At 42.1% G+C, this 14,977-nt stretch overlaps 1 protein-coding gene across 1 annotated transcript; it reads left to right on the forward strand.

The window, feature by feature from the left end:
* The first annotated feature begins 303 nt into the window (after positions 1-303).
* Positions 304-13,042, forward strand: LOC108933679 (isthmin-1-like). The gene is made up of 6 exons (XM_018750878.1): positions 304-570; positions 7,013-7,171; positions 7,576-7,825; positions 10,594-10,737; positions 11,281-11,370; positions 12,048-13,042. Exons 1-6 carry the CDS (start codon positions 433-435, stop codon positions 12,563-12,565), a joined length of 1,299 nt encoding a protein of 432 aa, XP_018606394.1. The 5' UTR covers positions 304-432; the 3' UTR covers positions 12,566-13,042.
* The last annotated feature ends 1,935 nt before the right edge of the window (positions 13,043-14,977 follow it).

Below are 14,977 nucleotides of genomic sequence, written 5' to 3' on the forward strand. Positions count from 1 at the left end.
GCGTCAAGTGACACTTAAGTTACCGCTTCCTCTATGCCGAGCACGGCTCTTTTTTAGGAATCTTCATCCAGGGCGACGATCATGATTCCAACTTGTCGGCTGGACACATCTGCGGAACTCCTGCACTTCACGGGGATCCTCCCCTTTCTTCACAAATAGATTTTACTTTTTATTACTTCCACTCAGCTTCCACCCGTTCACTTCTTTCTTGTTCCAGATTTTTCCCTTGCACTTCCTAATTATTCTTATTCTTATTCTTATTATTAATTTTTTTATTGAAATACTCACTATTTTAATCCCGAAGTGGCTCCTCAGCAGTGCTGCAGCTCCTGGTCCTGTACGGATCCAGAGATCGGGGTCTCCTCACCTGGGCCCGTGTCTCGGGGCCCTGCATCTCCCCCGCAGACTCGCAAAGCCGACCGCCTGAGGAGGATGGTTCGGTTGGCCGCGGAGATGCTCCTGCTCGTGGGACTTCTCACCTTGACCGTGCACATCACAGTGATGAGGAGCAGCCCAGTACAACATGGAAATGTGACCTTCACCATGGACCAGAACACCGTACAGTCCGAGGTAAGATGAAGTTCCATCTTCTCCTCCTGTGCGCAGGACGGGAAGACGAAAGACGAAACAAATGATTGAAAGAATGTTTTTAATGCATTAAAGCATCATAACAATAATAATACAATGGTAAAGATGGGTACAGTGGGATTAGGCAGAGGAGATCACAGTGAGCCAGTGTATTCATTGTGAGTATGACTAATTCCCATACCATAGCATAGTTTAGTCCTCACAGGAAAGCCGAGAAACTGTTATTCATCTAGGATAGGATTATGAATTTTCAGTTTGCAGAGTGAGACAAAGTTACAAAAGATGAAAGTGCTGGGTAAAACAATACATTTGATTAAGAAAAATAAGGCTGCTTTTCAGTTTAGGAAATACAAAAAATACTGATGAAGTTTTTTTTCCCCTGGAATCACATAATATATAATACAGTATCTCACGCCATAGCTTGCATTGTTACCATAAATAATTCAACACCAGTTGTCATTGTTTTGATTATTTTGTCATCACTGTGGTCTCTGTAAGATGGTTTATACAACTCACACACACACACACACACACACACACACACACACACACACACACATTTTCAGAACCGCTTGTCCCTTACGGGGTCACGGGGAACCGGAGCCTACCCGGCAACACAGGGCGTAAGGCCGGAGGGGGAGGGGACACACCCAGGACGGGACGCCAGTCCGCCGCAAGGCACCCCAAGCGGGACTTGAACCCCAGACCCACCGGAGAGCAGGACTGCGGTCCAACCCACTGCGCCACCGCACCCCAGTTTATACAACTCCCATAAGCAATATGCATGAAATTGTCTATTTACCATCATTGACATCATTTTACGTGAGCAGAACATACAGTCCAATCTGACTTGTTCATCTGTTGATTGTTAGACAGCTGTTGTACTGGACTGTGCGATGTGCCACTAATGCCAAATATGATTTGTCACATTGAAAGCGCTCCAGTGCAGCTGATGTGATTTTCCACAGCAGCTTTCTCAAATTCTTATCTAACAGCATATCATATGTGTGGCTATAATTTGCATCAGCAATAACAGTTTTCCTGTTTCCCACAAATATGTGCTTTCGTTTACACAGTAGCCATGTTTATACGAAGAGATTGGAGGCTTTTTTAATTTTGAATTTTTCTAAAACTTTCCCATTTATTTATTTATAACATGCAGTATGCAAACAGCTGCTGGAGGACAGCTGAGGGCATAATGGACACAGCTGCTGATTTTGGTCCAAATGTAGCAGGTTTGAATCCAGTTTGTTTTTCTACAATGCTGGAGCAAGGTAATTACTCCAAATTGGCCAGCGTTATGAATACCTATATCTGTAGGTAACTTAACATTGTAAGTTGCTTTGGAGAAAAGTTTCAGCTAAATTTGCCACATGTAAGACATAATGTAACTGTAAATGTTTCATAAGCACAGAACAGCTTCAAGTGCTATACTTACTATACAAACAAATACACTATTTACATTTATTTAGCAGACACTTTTCTCCAAAGCAACTTCCAATGAACTCTGTGTAGTGTCATCAGCCCACACACCTTATTCACCACGGTGACTTACACTGGGTCACTCATTCATACATCAGCAGAACACACTCTTTCTGTCACTCACAAACTATGGGGGAACCTGAACAGCATGTCTTTGGACTGTGGGAGGAAACCAGAGCACCTAGAGGAAACCCAGACAGACACAGGGAGAACATGCAAACTCCACATGGACTGAGCAGGGGTCAAACCCACAGTCTCTCACACCACCGAGGCACTTTCAGACAGCAGCACTACTTGCTGTGCCACCCATTTAACATTGACTGAAAGTCTGTAGAACTTTCATTTACACATAATGGTACTATCAATGTAAAAGGCATTATGCACCTGAGGAAATACATACTTTAGTTAAACAGTGTATATTATTTAAAAGAGGGTTACATGAGAGCTTTATGTAAATGTAAAATTATTTCAGGCAATTCTGAATCAATTTAAGCTGGTCAAGAAAACATAGTGCAGGGGGTTTTGATATTTACATTATCGAGGGTCAGTGGTGACGTTAAAATATACATGACTGTGGTTGCCGATATGTGGGGGGTGTGGTGGTGCAGTGGGTTTGACTGCATCCTGCCTTCCAGTGGGTCTGGGGTTTGAGTTTTCCTTGGGGTGCCTTGCAACAGACTGGCAGCCCATCCTGGGTGCATCCCCTCCCCCTCCGGCCTTACACCCTGCATTGCCGAGTTAAGCTTGGGCTCCCCGCAACCCCATATGGGACAAGTGGTTTCAGATGGTGTGTGTGTTTGTTTGTTTGTTTGATGATATGCATCAAGTAGCAATAAATAACTGGTGTCTCAAGAACCAGGTAAGATGTCTCCTTTAAGTGAACAATATGCAATGGTGGAGGAGCATGGGGGAGGGGGAGTAAAATATATTAAGTATTACAGCTTAATATAAATTAGCAAACTACTGTTGGTGGTATCTTAGTGGTTAAGGAGATGGGTCCGTATTCCGAAGTCTATCATTTTAAGTCCCAGGAAGCTTTGAGAAAATTGTTCAACCTTAATTTCTGCAGCACAAATCCAGCTGCACAATGATAATAATAAATTAAAAAAGCAAGGAAATGTGAGCATTTGGGCTTAAATATTGATTCATTTAACTGATGCTGTTATCACAAACAATTTAAATTATTGACCATATATAGCACACACACATCATCTGAAACTGCTTGTCCTATGCACACGGCACAGGGAGCTGGAGCCTAACCTGGCAGCACAGGGTGTAAGGCTGGAGGAGGAGGGGACACACCCAGGGCAGGACACCAGTCCATCACAAGATACCCCAAGCAGGACTCAAACCCCAGTTTCACTGGAGAGCAGGACCCAGTCAAACTCACTGCACCACCACACCCCCCTGACCATATATAGCGATTTACTGTATTCATTCAGGATAATTACCTTGCTCAAAGGTACTACAGCAGGAGGTGGGATTTGAGCCTTGGCCCTTCAAGTGTTTTGTGGTGGCTCTAACCACTACGTTTCCTCTTGTCCTGGATGAATATGACTGTAGGGTGCTTCCGGGCAAGAGCATACCTTTCAAAAACTTACATTACTCTTCCCTTAACTTCTTTTTATGTCATTTCTGACACCATTCTGTGACAGCTGATGGGAGCCAGGACACTGGCGAAAAACACAGTCCAGCCTGTTCTGCCCAGGAGGCAGAAAAAAGAAATGACTTGTCATTTTTGCCAAAAAGTTAAATTCAAGGGCATCCTGTGTGAAGTGTATGGCTTTCCTTTCCAGTGTCCTGTTAAAAAAGTCATTGCTCGCAAGCCGACATCAGACCATATTGTACTCTTCATCGTGTTTTTTCTAGTAGATGCTCACAACTTGTGCCCCTTTGATTAACAACTGCAGAAAGGGGAGGGACAAAACAGGAGGGTATCTAGGGGAGGATGGTAGGGATTTTAAATGTTTCATTCATGCTTTTGGATGAGCTTCCGGTGGTTCCACAGGAAATGTGTTTTTATGCATTATCAGGGTTTTGTTTGATGGACAGAGCAAATTAAAAGCAGATGTGTTTCTAATCTCTGACTTTGGTCCTTAGTATTCAAGTGTTCATTAATGTACCAATACTTTTTTTGACACAGAAAAGATAATAGTAATAATTAAATTGTCTACCCACACAAGAAACAGATGTCCTGCTGAAATAAATTTCTCACATCTTAGTCCATTTGCATGAATAGAGTGTGATTTAATGAAACTCAAAGTGAATCATAAAGTTGCTGGTGTTAGGGGAAAAAGTTTGACGGCATAAGATGTAACATTGTTACAAGTCATTAAGAATCATTTTAAAATGGAAACTGGAAGATTACTGTTTTATTAACATTTGTATTTTTCACCAATAAAAATTACATTAAAAACATGCATTTCACGAAAGTCCACCAATTAAAGGACTTTATAGCGTTTACTGTCTGCATTGACACTATGCTCAGCAGAATTACACTTGATCATCTTGGTGTTGTAAATAAATGTTTTATGCATGATAACAGTATGCCTGCAAATGAGACTAAATCTTTTTTTCCATTTTATTTTTTTCCGACTGTCGCCACGGAATCCTCATTCACATGCTTTTTTTCGTCATTAGTGTATATTAAACCGTCTAACTGAAAACTAAACTGTCGAGGATCCATTGCCCCTTAATGTCTATTAGCAGTGCATGCATTCTATGAACCCTCCTTGAAATGCTTACACTGAAGGTGCGACTTTGGAGAAACTTGTGTTCTTCGAGTGAAATGAACCTTTTACATAGTGGCGGAAGCCCTGTTGCCAGCCCAGCTGAAGTTTCCCTGGCTGGTTGCTGCAAAAACCTGGCAGAGCTGCATCCTCACAATACACCGCTTGGAAAACGCACAAAAATTAAGAAAACAATGACACAATCAATCACCTCCTCTGATTGTCACCCCAAAAATAATAGATTAATAGTGTATTACAGCTGCCTGTTTGGTTCCCAGAAATTGTAAGTGCTGTGCACTCATGACGAGGAACACATGCCTCGGTGTCCCAGGGGGGCATTTTTATGGCCCCCTGACAGACAGCGGGGTATTTCGCTGTCAAGCGAGAATGTCACTTCAGTGCTTTTGCTCCTTGGCCTTAACGTAGAAGGATCTTACTTTGCGAAAGTCTTTGATGAACCATGCAGGACTTTGAACTGAAACCATCTTAGTTTTTTCATGCACGTGTTTTCTCCAGATGGCCAGGATCCTTTACACACAGTCACAGACTGATAGCGTAACACAATGCCCATCAGATCCTGCACCACTATTACAGCTATCTGGCTGCTCTCTTGGGTTAACCCTTGGGTTTGTTTCTAAGGGAACTTTCTCTTTTCGGTATTCCCTTCCAAAATTGGATGACCTAGTACAACTGTTTCAACAGTAATTATAAAGCTGATTATCGCTTAATGCTGTGTTTCACCTTTTATACAACTTCATTCCTTATTGTTGTCATAAGTTCTAGGTTTCTTTTAAGAATGTATTGTCTATAGACCTCATTTACTTGAAATTATGCAATTTGTGTATGTGTCTCTGCGTGTGTGTGTACTCCTGCCTCTGCCATTGCATACTTTATTTCTAGAAATTCTCACCCGCTCATTTCCTCTTTCGGACTACATGTCATTGGAGACACCACAGCTGTATGTGAGCTAAACGTTCAATTCGGTGAAACTGGTTATCATTAATTGTATGTGTTCAGATGCCTGTTGTGGGGGATATGAAGAAGCCGTATGGCGATCCAATGAAAGAAATGATATTTTTGATAACTAAAAGTTGTAAGTGAGCCAAATTTGACTGGAACATTAGCTGAGGGTTAACCGATTGGCTTGGTGTTGTGCTATCAGTTCCGTATAGTACGTAATCGCTAGTTTTGAATATATTTTGGCAAGTCTTTGTCTGCGTAAAAAAGCAATCTATTCTGGGCTCCTTTTCATCCCCTGGGATCACCCCTGTGCTTTTGATAATCAGGAAGTTAGACAAGGAATTAGTTTGGCTTGGCTGCCGATCACGGTCCTCTTCTCAGTGTGAATTCAATAGACGTTTGTTGAGGTCTTTTGGTTTTGGGTTTCTTATATGACACATGTAGCGACACTTCAGTAAACAGGTGAAAGGCCTTCAAAGTACTTTGGCTAAGCCGGAAGATGAGAGGGGCACTTGGACTGTCGACACTTCCTTGGCTCCGTCTTCTGAGAAGGAGCGGATCTGTCCTGCGCTGTGGGCTGTGGGGGTCCCCTCTGACCTGCATTCATAAGCGTATTTCCACCTTTCCACTCCCCAACTTGCTGTGTGCAATGTCGTGCTGCAGGATTTATGATGGGGGTGGCGACCTCCTGTCAAGCTGAAATATTATTATAATGGTGCTAAACATTTCTGCTTAGGGAAACATTTGTCTTCTTCACATCAAACTTGTTGCATGGAATGGGCTTCGTTTTGGTTTTACAGATCCATCACATTTACCCACATTATTTAAAAAAAAAAGGAAAAATAAAATCCTTTCTAGCTATGGTTAATAGTTTTTAACAGATAACAAATTTTAGTTTTTGCAGAAAATACTCAAACATGGTAAATAGTGCTTAAATATTATAAATGATAGAAAATTATACCTTACAGCATTTTCATGTGGTGTGTCCAAACCCCAATTGCTGTCATTGCAAAACTTCCAGCAGCGATGGACTTTTGTTTTTTAATAAACTTTTGTGGCTTGCTGATGTTCAGTGCTCAGACATAACTGATGTTAGAGGTGTTCAGCAGTTCGCCGAGCTTGGCACTTAGATTGCAAACGTTTCATCACCAGTCGAGGTGACATCATCAGTGCACAAATTACTGATGTTACATTCACAGCTGCTGTCTCGCCAAGCATAGCCCTTTAACGTGTCTTGTTTTCCTCGCCATTAGGATGAAGTCAATGGGGAGAGCTTATCAGCCCGCTTGTCCTCAGACCAACAGGCACCATCACAGCCCATTGCCCAGGCCCCAGGCACCTTCCTCCTGGACCTCCACAACCTTCCTGACCTTTCCACAGCAGACATGAACAGGGAGAACCCTAACATTCAGGTAGATCCTTTAACCCTTTTTAACTTTGCTCTGAAATCAAAAAAAAATCTGAATATTTCATATCATTGGTGCTCAGCCTACACAGGCCTGTAAAGCAGCACGACAGTAGGGAGAACTCTAAGTAAGCAAAAATACAGAGGTTACTGATCATTATGATCTTTAATTCTTGAAAATATTTTTATAGATGCTGACTCAGACCGTTTGTGTCCATTTGCGTCAGTGAAATTTGTGACATCACAAATCACACCAGAATAAGACAGAACAATAAGCACTCTGACAAACTTAGAGAATATGTAGCAGGGATACTGAGTTTGCCGGACAAAATTTTTAAATTTTCTAAAATGCTTACAGTTTAGAGTTGAAAACAACTAATCAGGATGTTTAAAATATAAATTCTGTCTCAGGTGACCATCGAGGTGGTGGATGGCTCTGATGGGCCAGAACCAGACATGGGGATCCACAAGGAGACTGAGCCCAACTGGGCCTTTCCGAGCTGGAGGAACTGGTGGAGCCGCACATCGTCTGCCGTGGCCGCCCCTCGGAGAGCGGACAATATCCGGGGCGCTGGCTACAATGGCAGCCCTGAAGAGGGCAACTTCCTGAAGCCGCTGTGGGGACAAAACCGGCATGAGGGCAAGGTTCAGGCAGAGTATGGTGAGCATGGCGAGTTCTGAATCCATCATTCTGCACACTTCACTGACTTTCCAAACCCCTTCGTTGAGTTTTATCTTTACGCTAGCCTCACACCAGGGCCGGCCCTAGGGTTTTTGGTGCTAGTCGGAAACAATCACTCCAAGACGCCTTACACTTCTAGCTCACATTTAAGAAAGGTGTGCATGCACATATATAAAATTTGAATTTATAAATGAAATATTATGTGTTATGCAATTATTTGTGACAACACATGTGTAAATATATTTGCACAGAACACAAATTTATACTTAAAAGACTTTAAACAGACTGAAGACTAATCTCACTGTTAGTTTTATGTAGTAAGCAACATATAACATTTACATTTACATTTATTCATTTAGCAGACGCTTTTCTCCAAAGCGACATACATCTCAAAGAAAATACAATGTGTGTATTACTTTAGGAGAAAGAGACATAGCTGCAGACGTGTGACTCTTAAGTACAGTTTGTTTCCTTCACCACGTCCACCGATGTTCATCACGCAAGTAGCTGCATAAATCTTTACCAGAATATCGCCGATTCCTACTCACCTTCGTAGTTTTTTCTTTTTTCCTTGAGATATATATAAACATTTACATTACATTATAGGGATGGCTCTGAAAAGGATTGATCACAGCATGATCGTGAACAATTATACCTTATATGAACTTAAGAGATCATGGGCAAAGTGAGTCCGGAAGAGATGAGACCCTTTTTAAATGTGGACAGAGATTCAGCAGTCTTGAGTGAGAGGGGAAGGTTGTTCCACCACAACGGAGCCAGAACCGAGAACCTCCCTGCTTTACCTTTTGTGCATGGGACCACCAAGCGGACAGATGTGGAAGAGCATAGCACTCTGGTATATGACACGCCAACCAGAGTGCTATAACCCTATATATATAATGATATATACATGTCATTTTTTATCAGTTTAAATTACAGGGTATATTGTGTAACAGTTTATGAGAAGTTTTTTTATCTGAATTTTTGCAGCCAGAGTAGGATAATAGTGGAACCTATTTGACCTGTTAATCTACTGGGAGAGAAATCAGTCCGACCGGGTCCATGATAATGTGGGACCAAGAGGAACATGATCATTTGCTGCATACACAACCTATTCTATGGCTAGACACTGTTTGACTTACAACGGCAGGTCAGGGGAACATTCTCAGTTTTCTCAATATTGACAATTTTTCATTTTGATTCCCTCTTGGTGGTGCAGTGAGTAGTGCTGTTGCTTCCATGGGTTTTCTCCAGGTGCTCGGATTTCCTAACACAGCTTGAAAACGTGTGTCAAGTAAATCGGTGAATCTAAATTGCCCGTGGTGTGTGAAGGTGTGAGTGGCGGTGTGCATTTGTGGCTGTCCTGCAATGGACTTACTTCCTATGCTATGTGTACCCTACCTGCCCAAATTCCCCGTATTTTGGGGATAGGCTCTGGACTGCTGCAATCCTCACTTGGATAAGCAATTTTGGCAAGTTAGTGAGTGAATGAGTGTGATTCCCTCTGGAAAATGTTCTGCATTTTAGTGTTACTTGTATACGTGCAAAGTACTTTGTGTTAGGGGATGCGGTGGCGCAGTGGGTTGGACCACGGTCCTGCTTTCCGGTAGGTCTGGGGTTCGAGTCCCGCTTGGGGTGCCTTGCGATGGACTGGCGTCCTGTCCTGGGTGTGTCCCCTCCCCCTCCGGCCTTATGCCCTGTGTTACCGGGTAAGCTCCGGTTCCCCGTGACCCTGTATGGGACAAGCGGTTCTGAAAATGTGTGTGTACTTTGTGTTAGTCATTTACTAGATACTGTCACTGATCAACATTATTACTGGCAAGTGGCAATTATGTAGAGAATTTTCTTATTTAAAGAAATGCTCATGCATTTACCTGACTTTTCTCCAGCTTTAACCACGATGCTACCAGCTCCCCTGCACAGGGACTGGTCTCGATAACGAAATGATTAGATGTTTCTCGTGAATGTGCCGGCAGTGTAAGGAATATGTAGACTAGGTGAATGTCATTGAGATTAATGGTGAAAATGAGCTTCCCCTATGGGTTTGTGCCGAAGAACAAACCCATCCCTGCAGGAAGTTATAAGCTGAATAAAGTGCCTCATGCCTGCCACATTCACGCCTATATTAACAAGGCTAGAACAGCATGTCTTGTGTATTTGAATTTTTATATGGAATTTGCGGGCAGGATTGTTGGATAAGCCACACTATTAATGTTAAAATTCCCGGCAGCCTCGGCACAGATTTAATCCATTTCCAAAGAACCTGTGTTAACTGTCACATCCACCCCATCCCCATATATTCTATTTTTTCAAAACAGGATTTCTTACATAAGGTCCAGTAATTAGTTAATAAGGAATTGCCACCTGCCTTATTAGGACCGAACCTACCCGTAAATGTTAGTCTAATATGCTTAGACCAAAAACATCCATCCCCATAGATTGTGTACGATTACTATTTTTTTTTTTTTTTCTGGTAGAAGTTTATCTATATCAGCAAAGAGGCAAAATCAGTGACAGTGCAAAGATGGTCTCACTGTGCTCGAGGCTAGGGTTGATGGATGGTGGCCACCTTTCAAGTCACACACCCCCACCCTCCCATCACATTTGAAACCCATTTACAGAGGCATGCTAATTAGACTTGGTGAGCTGGACCAGCCTTCAGAACCGGGGATATGCTAAAGGACATGTGGTCTCCATCAGGGCTGCCCACAGCCGGTTCACATCGCTACCTCTGACCTCTGACACAGATGACATGGATGGGGAGGGTGACTGGACCAGCTGGTCAGCCTGCAGCGTGTCCTGCGGCAGCGGGAACCAGAAACGTACCCGGTCCTGCGGCTATGCCTGCACGGCAACTGAGTCTCGCACCTGCGACACAGCCAGCTGTCCCGGTGAGTACACTAGTAGGGTGCTGCTCAGAAACAAAAGTCAAGCATGTCCTTGAAGCCTGAAACCATTCCTTTTGATGTATCAACATTCATACTGAAATCTGTGAAAGAATATGCTCACAAATATATCACATATAGACACGCACATTGAATTAGACTAAAATGTAACTTGTCTAAAGGGGGTGCGGTGGCGCAGTGGGTTGGACCGCAGTCCTGCTCTCCGGTGGGTCTGGGGTTCAAGTCCCGCTTGGGGTGCCTTGCGGCGGACTGGCGTCCCGTCCTGGGTGTGTCCCCTTCCCCCTCCGGCCTTACGCCCTGTGTTGCCGGGTAGGCTCCGGTTCCCCGTGACCCCATAAGGGACAAGCGGTTCTGAAAATGTGTGTGTAACTTGTCTAAATGGACATCGTACAGTTTATGACACACAGGACAATTAACCCCAGTTTTATATGCTATGGTGCCTGTATAAATTACACACATGACTAAGCAGAAGGAAACAAGAACTTTATTTCTGGTTTTTTCTGCATCTGGTGTTTATATCCCTTAAAGGTGTAGAAGATGCTTTCAGAACTGCTGCTACGGAAGTGAGCCTACTTGCGGGAACGGATGAGTTCAACGCTACAGAGCTTTTTGGTGTTGGTAAGACTTTAAATTAATTATTGCAAGAGATAATGACTGCCTCTAATAGGTGATGTCAGTCAAAACATCTTTGTTACTTAGTCTGTAATCACTGTCTATATTTATCCACTCGGACAGCTGCCAAAGCAACTAATGTTATTCATCGTTCTCGATCCCAGTTTCAGTGTTGAGGTTTGTGAAGCATTTTGTTTTGTTAAAAATACTGAACATGCCAAAGTGCCAGTGTTTACAGCTTCTCAAACAGCAGGTTTATGGATCCAATTAGCACATGTATGGGGAGTGTGTGAGGGAAGTGTAAGGAAATGTGGCACGCCGGCTGCGCCCAGTTTAGGGAGTGACCGGGCATAAGGTGGTATGGGTTGACTTGAACTGTTCTTTTATATATATATAAATAGATATATATATATATATATAATTGTCTTTTATGTACAAAATATAAAGCAAACTATGCAACACACCCAGGAAGAGCACACAACAGGAACGTTAGACACCCTCGACATCCATGTCAAGTCTGAGCTCTGTAGTGTGGACCCTCCAGTCCTCTAATTGTCCATTTAAAGAGCATTGCTGCATCTGATCAGCCCAATGTGTCTGGTAAACCCAGAGAGGGGCGTGAGTGCATCCCAGCATGCAACAGGGATGTACATAATTCCCTACTCTCACCTGTTACCTCGTAGACACAGACAGCTGTGAGAGATGGATGAACTGCAAGAGTGAGTTCCTCAGGAAGTACTTGCTGAAGGTGGTGAGCGACCTGCCCAGCTGCCCCTGCTCCTACCCAACCGAGGCAGCCTATGGCACGACGGTCATCCACGATACTGCCACACGCAGGGACTTCCGCTGGAAGGACGCCAGCAGTCCCAAGGAGAAACTGGAGATCTATAAGCCCACGGCGCGCTACTGCATCCGTTCGGCGCTGACTCTAGAGTCGGCCACGCTGGCCGCCCAGCACTGCTGCTACGATGACAACATGAGACTAATAACTCGTGGGAAGGGTGCAGGATCGCCTAATCTCATCAGCACCGAGTTCTCTGAGGATCTGCACTACAAGGTGGATGTCCTGCCATGGGTCATCTGCAAGGGCGACTGGAGCCGGTACAACCAGGCACGGCCACCCAACAATGGCCGGAGCTGCCACGAGAACCCAGCAGATGAGGACTACCGCAAACAATGCGAAGAGGCCAGGGAGTTCTGAGCTTCCTTGTAATAAACATGTGGAGGCAACTTGACTGAGAAACTTTTTCACTGGGCCGTCCCTTTTGATATACTGACAGTAATTTACTTTTAAAGAAACAGCAGCAAAAGGTACAAAGCTTTGCCAAACATCTATATACTATACAGTATATATATCAATGTGCATACACACGGAAGAAATAAACTCAAGAATGGACGTTAAAAAAAAACGAAGCAACACCAAAATCAGCCATGATAGTTTTTTTTTTTCATGGTATGAAAAATAACTTTAAGAGAAATCTCACAGATTCTGTAGATAATTTTGAACACTACCTTAAAATACATGCAAACATATGCACATACATGCATAATAAATACATACATAATGTCAAGGGCCAGAGGGATGAAAACAGATGAACAGATACCCTCCCATTGTTTTACACAAAAACATGGCCTCCATTGCTTCTTTTTACTGCAATTGTCATAGGAAACAGCAAGGGAAAAAAAAATACAATTCATTGTAGATGAAACCTCACATTAATTTACCATGGGTATAATTGCATTTTAATGGTAAGAAAACCAAACATTTTCTTTTTTTTCTGACAAATTATATAAAAAAAAAATAGATTTTTCAAATAGAGGGATTTTGTACAGTAGTGGTTGTAATTTGGTTTTGGGTAGGAAATATTGTCCTATTCAATGAAAATCACAAGCACTGAACACTTTCTGTATATGTAAACCTAGTTCCTAAAGGTATTTTGGGTAAATCTCAGCATTCTATAAAATGTTTAAACCACACATGTAGGCATTTTACACAGCCAGTTGCACAGCCAGTAATTTGTGCTTAATATTATTTATTAAGCTGTAGTTATGCTGAATGGAAATGTTTGTGCTGTTGGTGTTGGCAGGATGATTGTGAGTTTACAAATAACACTTTATTAATACATCCATATTTTGTAATTTTCTGTGATATGTCTTCTATTCTGTATGTCTGCATGCTCATGACCATGTTTTTTTTTTTTTTTCATTTGTATATGAATTACAAATTTAAAAATCAAAGGAAGCCATTTACCTCATTTAACACTTTGTCATATGAACACAAATATTTTACAGGAGATTTTACAAGTTGCTTGTGAACTGTCAAATAAACTCTGCCAAAATTCAATTATTTATATTTGTTGCAATATAGAAGTGTTTCTTCATTATGCAGTAATGAAATCTTCTTACACTTCTCTGTTTTGTAAAAACATATATTAAAATTTGCACTTCTGTTTAGCACACGCTTGGGCATTTTACACAGACAGTTGCGCAGACAGTAATCTGTGCTGATAAAATCAAATTTAATCAATATTGTATTTAAATGCCATTCACTTATGACCATGGAAGTTATAGTATACTCTGTATTTGCAGTACACATCTGGAGAAAATCTCCTTTAACTGCATCTCTTTCATCAAATTATTTAACTTTAGTTGTACCTTGTAAATAATTAGATTAATATTTTGCATGCCATTGCAGGTACTGTACTTCAAGCAATAATCTCAACTCAAAAGAGTGCCATGCCGACTCAAGTGGTGAACACATGGACACCATACACCCATTCCAGTGTCCATTGTGTAAGTCATCAGTTTCTTCTCTGTGCACTTCAGCAGACCACATAATACTCTTGGAGCGTATTCATCCGATTCCACCAGCAGCTCTTTAGATGCCTCGACAATAGATGGTGTCCCTATGAGCAAGGAGGGGCAGAAAACTTCGACCACCTCAGCCAAACAAGGTAATGTAGGTCAATTCATATTCCCTGATTTTCCTCAACACAAAAGGCTAGTGCAGTATAGCTGGAGTTCAAACTAGATACACTGCTTAGGGCATACAGCAGTTTGTGACTAGGTGAGACAGAATCCCATCTACTGTATGTCACCCATCCACCGAAAAAAGAAGCCAGCTGGGTGCCCTTGAGCCTCTGTATGGCGGATGGCATGATGGGTATACAAAGTGGCATACTCGGAATTGGTATCCAATGTACAAATCCAGAATAATTGGTTATTGTACTACATTGCAGCACTGTATTATATAATGTAACAGTATGTGCTCTCTTCTTTAATTTAGCAATGGTTTGAACTTAAAATAGAAAGCAATTGCATCAAAATGTTTTATATAAGACATTAACAGCAGGAAATGATTTATTCTGTGATGCTGCTTTTGGGCAGTCTCATAAAAGTGTTATCGCAGTGATTTGAAGGTACCTACATCGTGCTTGGTCATGTAATTGAGATTTTATGATTGTGCAATGATAATGAACATATATTTTATTTGATCTATTGAAATACAAAAAAGTGTTCTCTGGATGCATAATGTAAAACTCCAAAAATGTGCACAACACATTTCGTAAGCTAAATAATATTCTGTTTATTACCTGGGAAAGTGCTGTTTTGC

Source organism: Scleropages formosus, chromosome 16 (genome assembly GCF_900964775.1).
Source record: "Scleropages formosus chromosome 16, fSclFor1.1, whole genome shotgun sequence".
NCBI lineage: Eukaryota > Metazoa > Chordata > Actinopteri > Osteoglossiformes > Osteoglossidae > Scleropages > Scleropages formosus.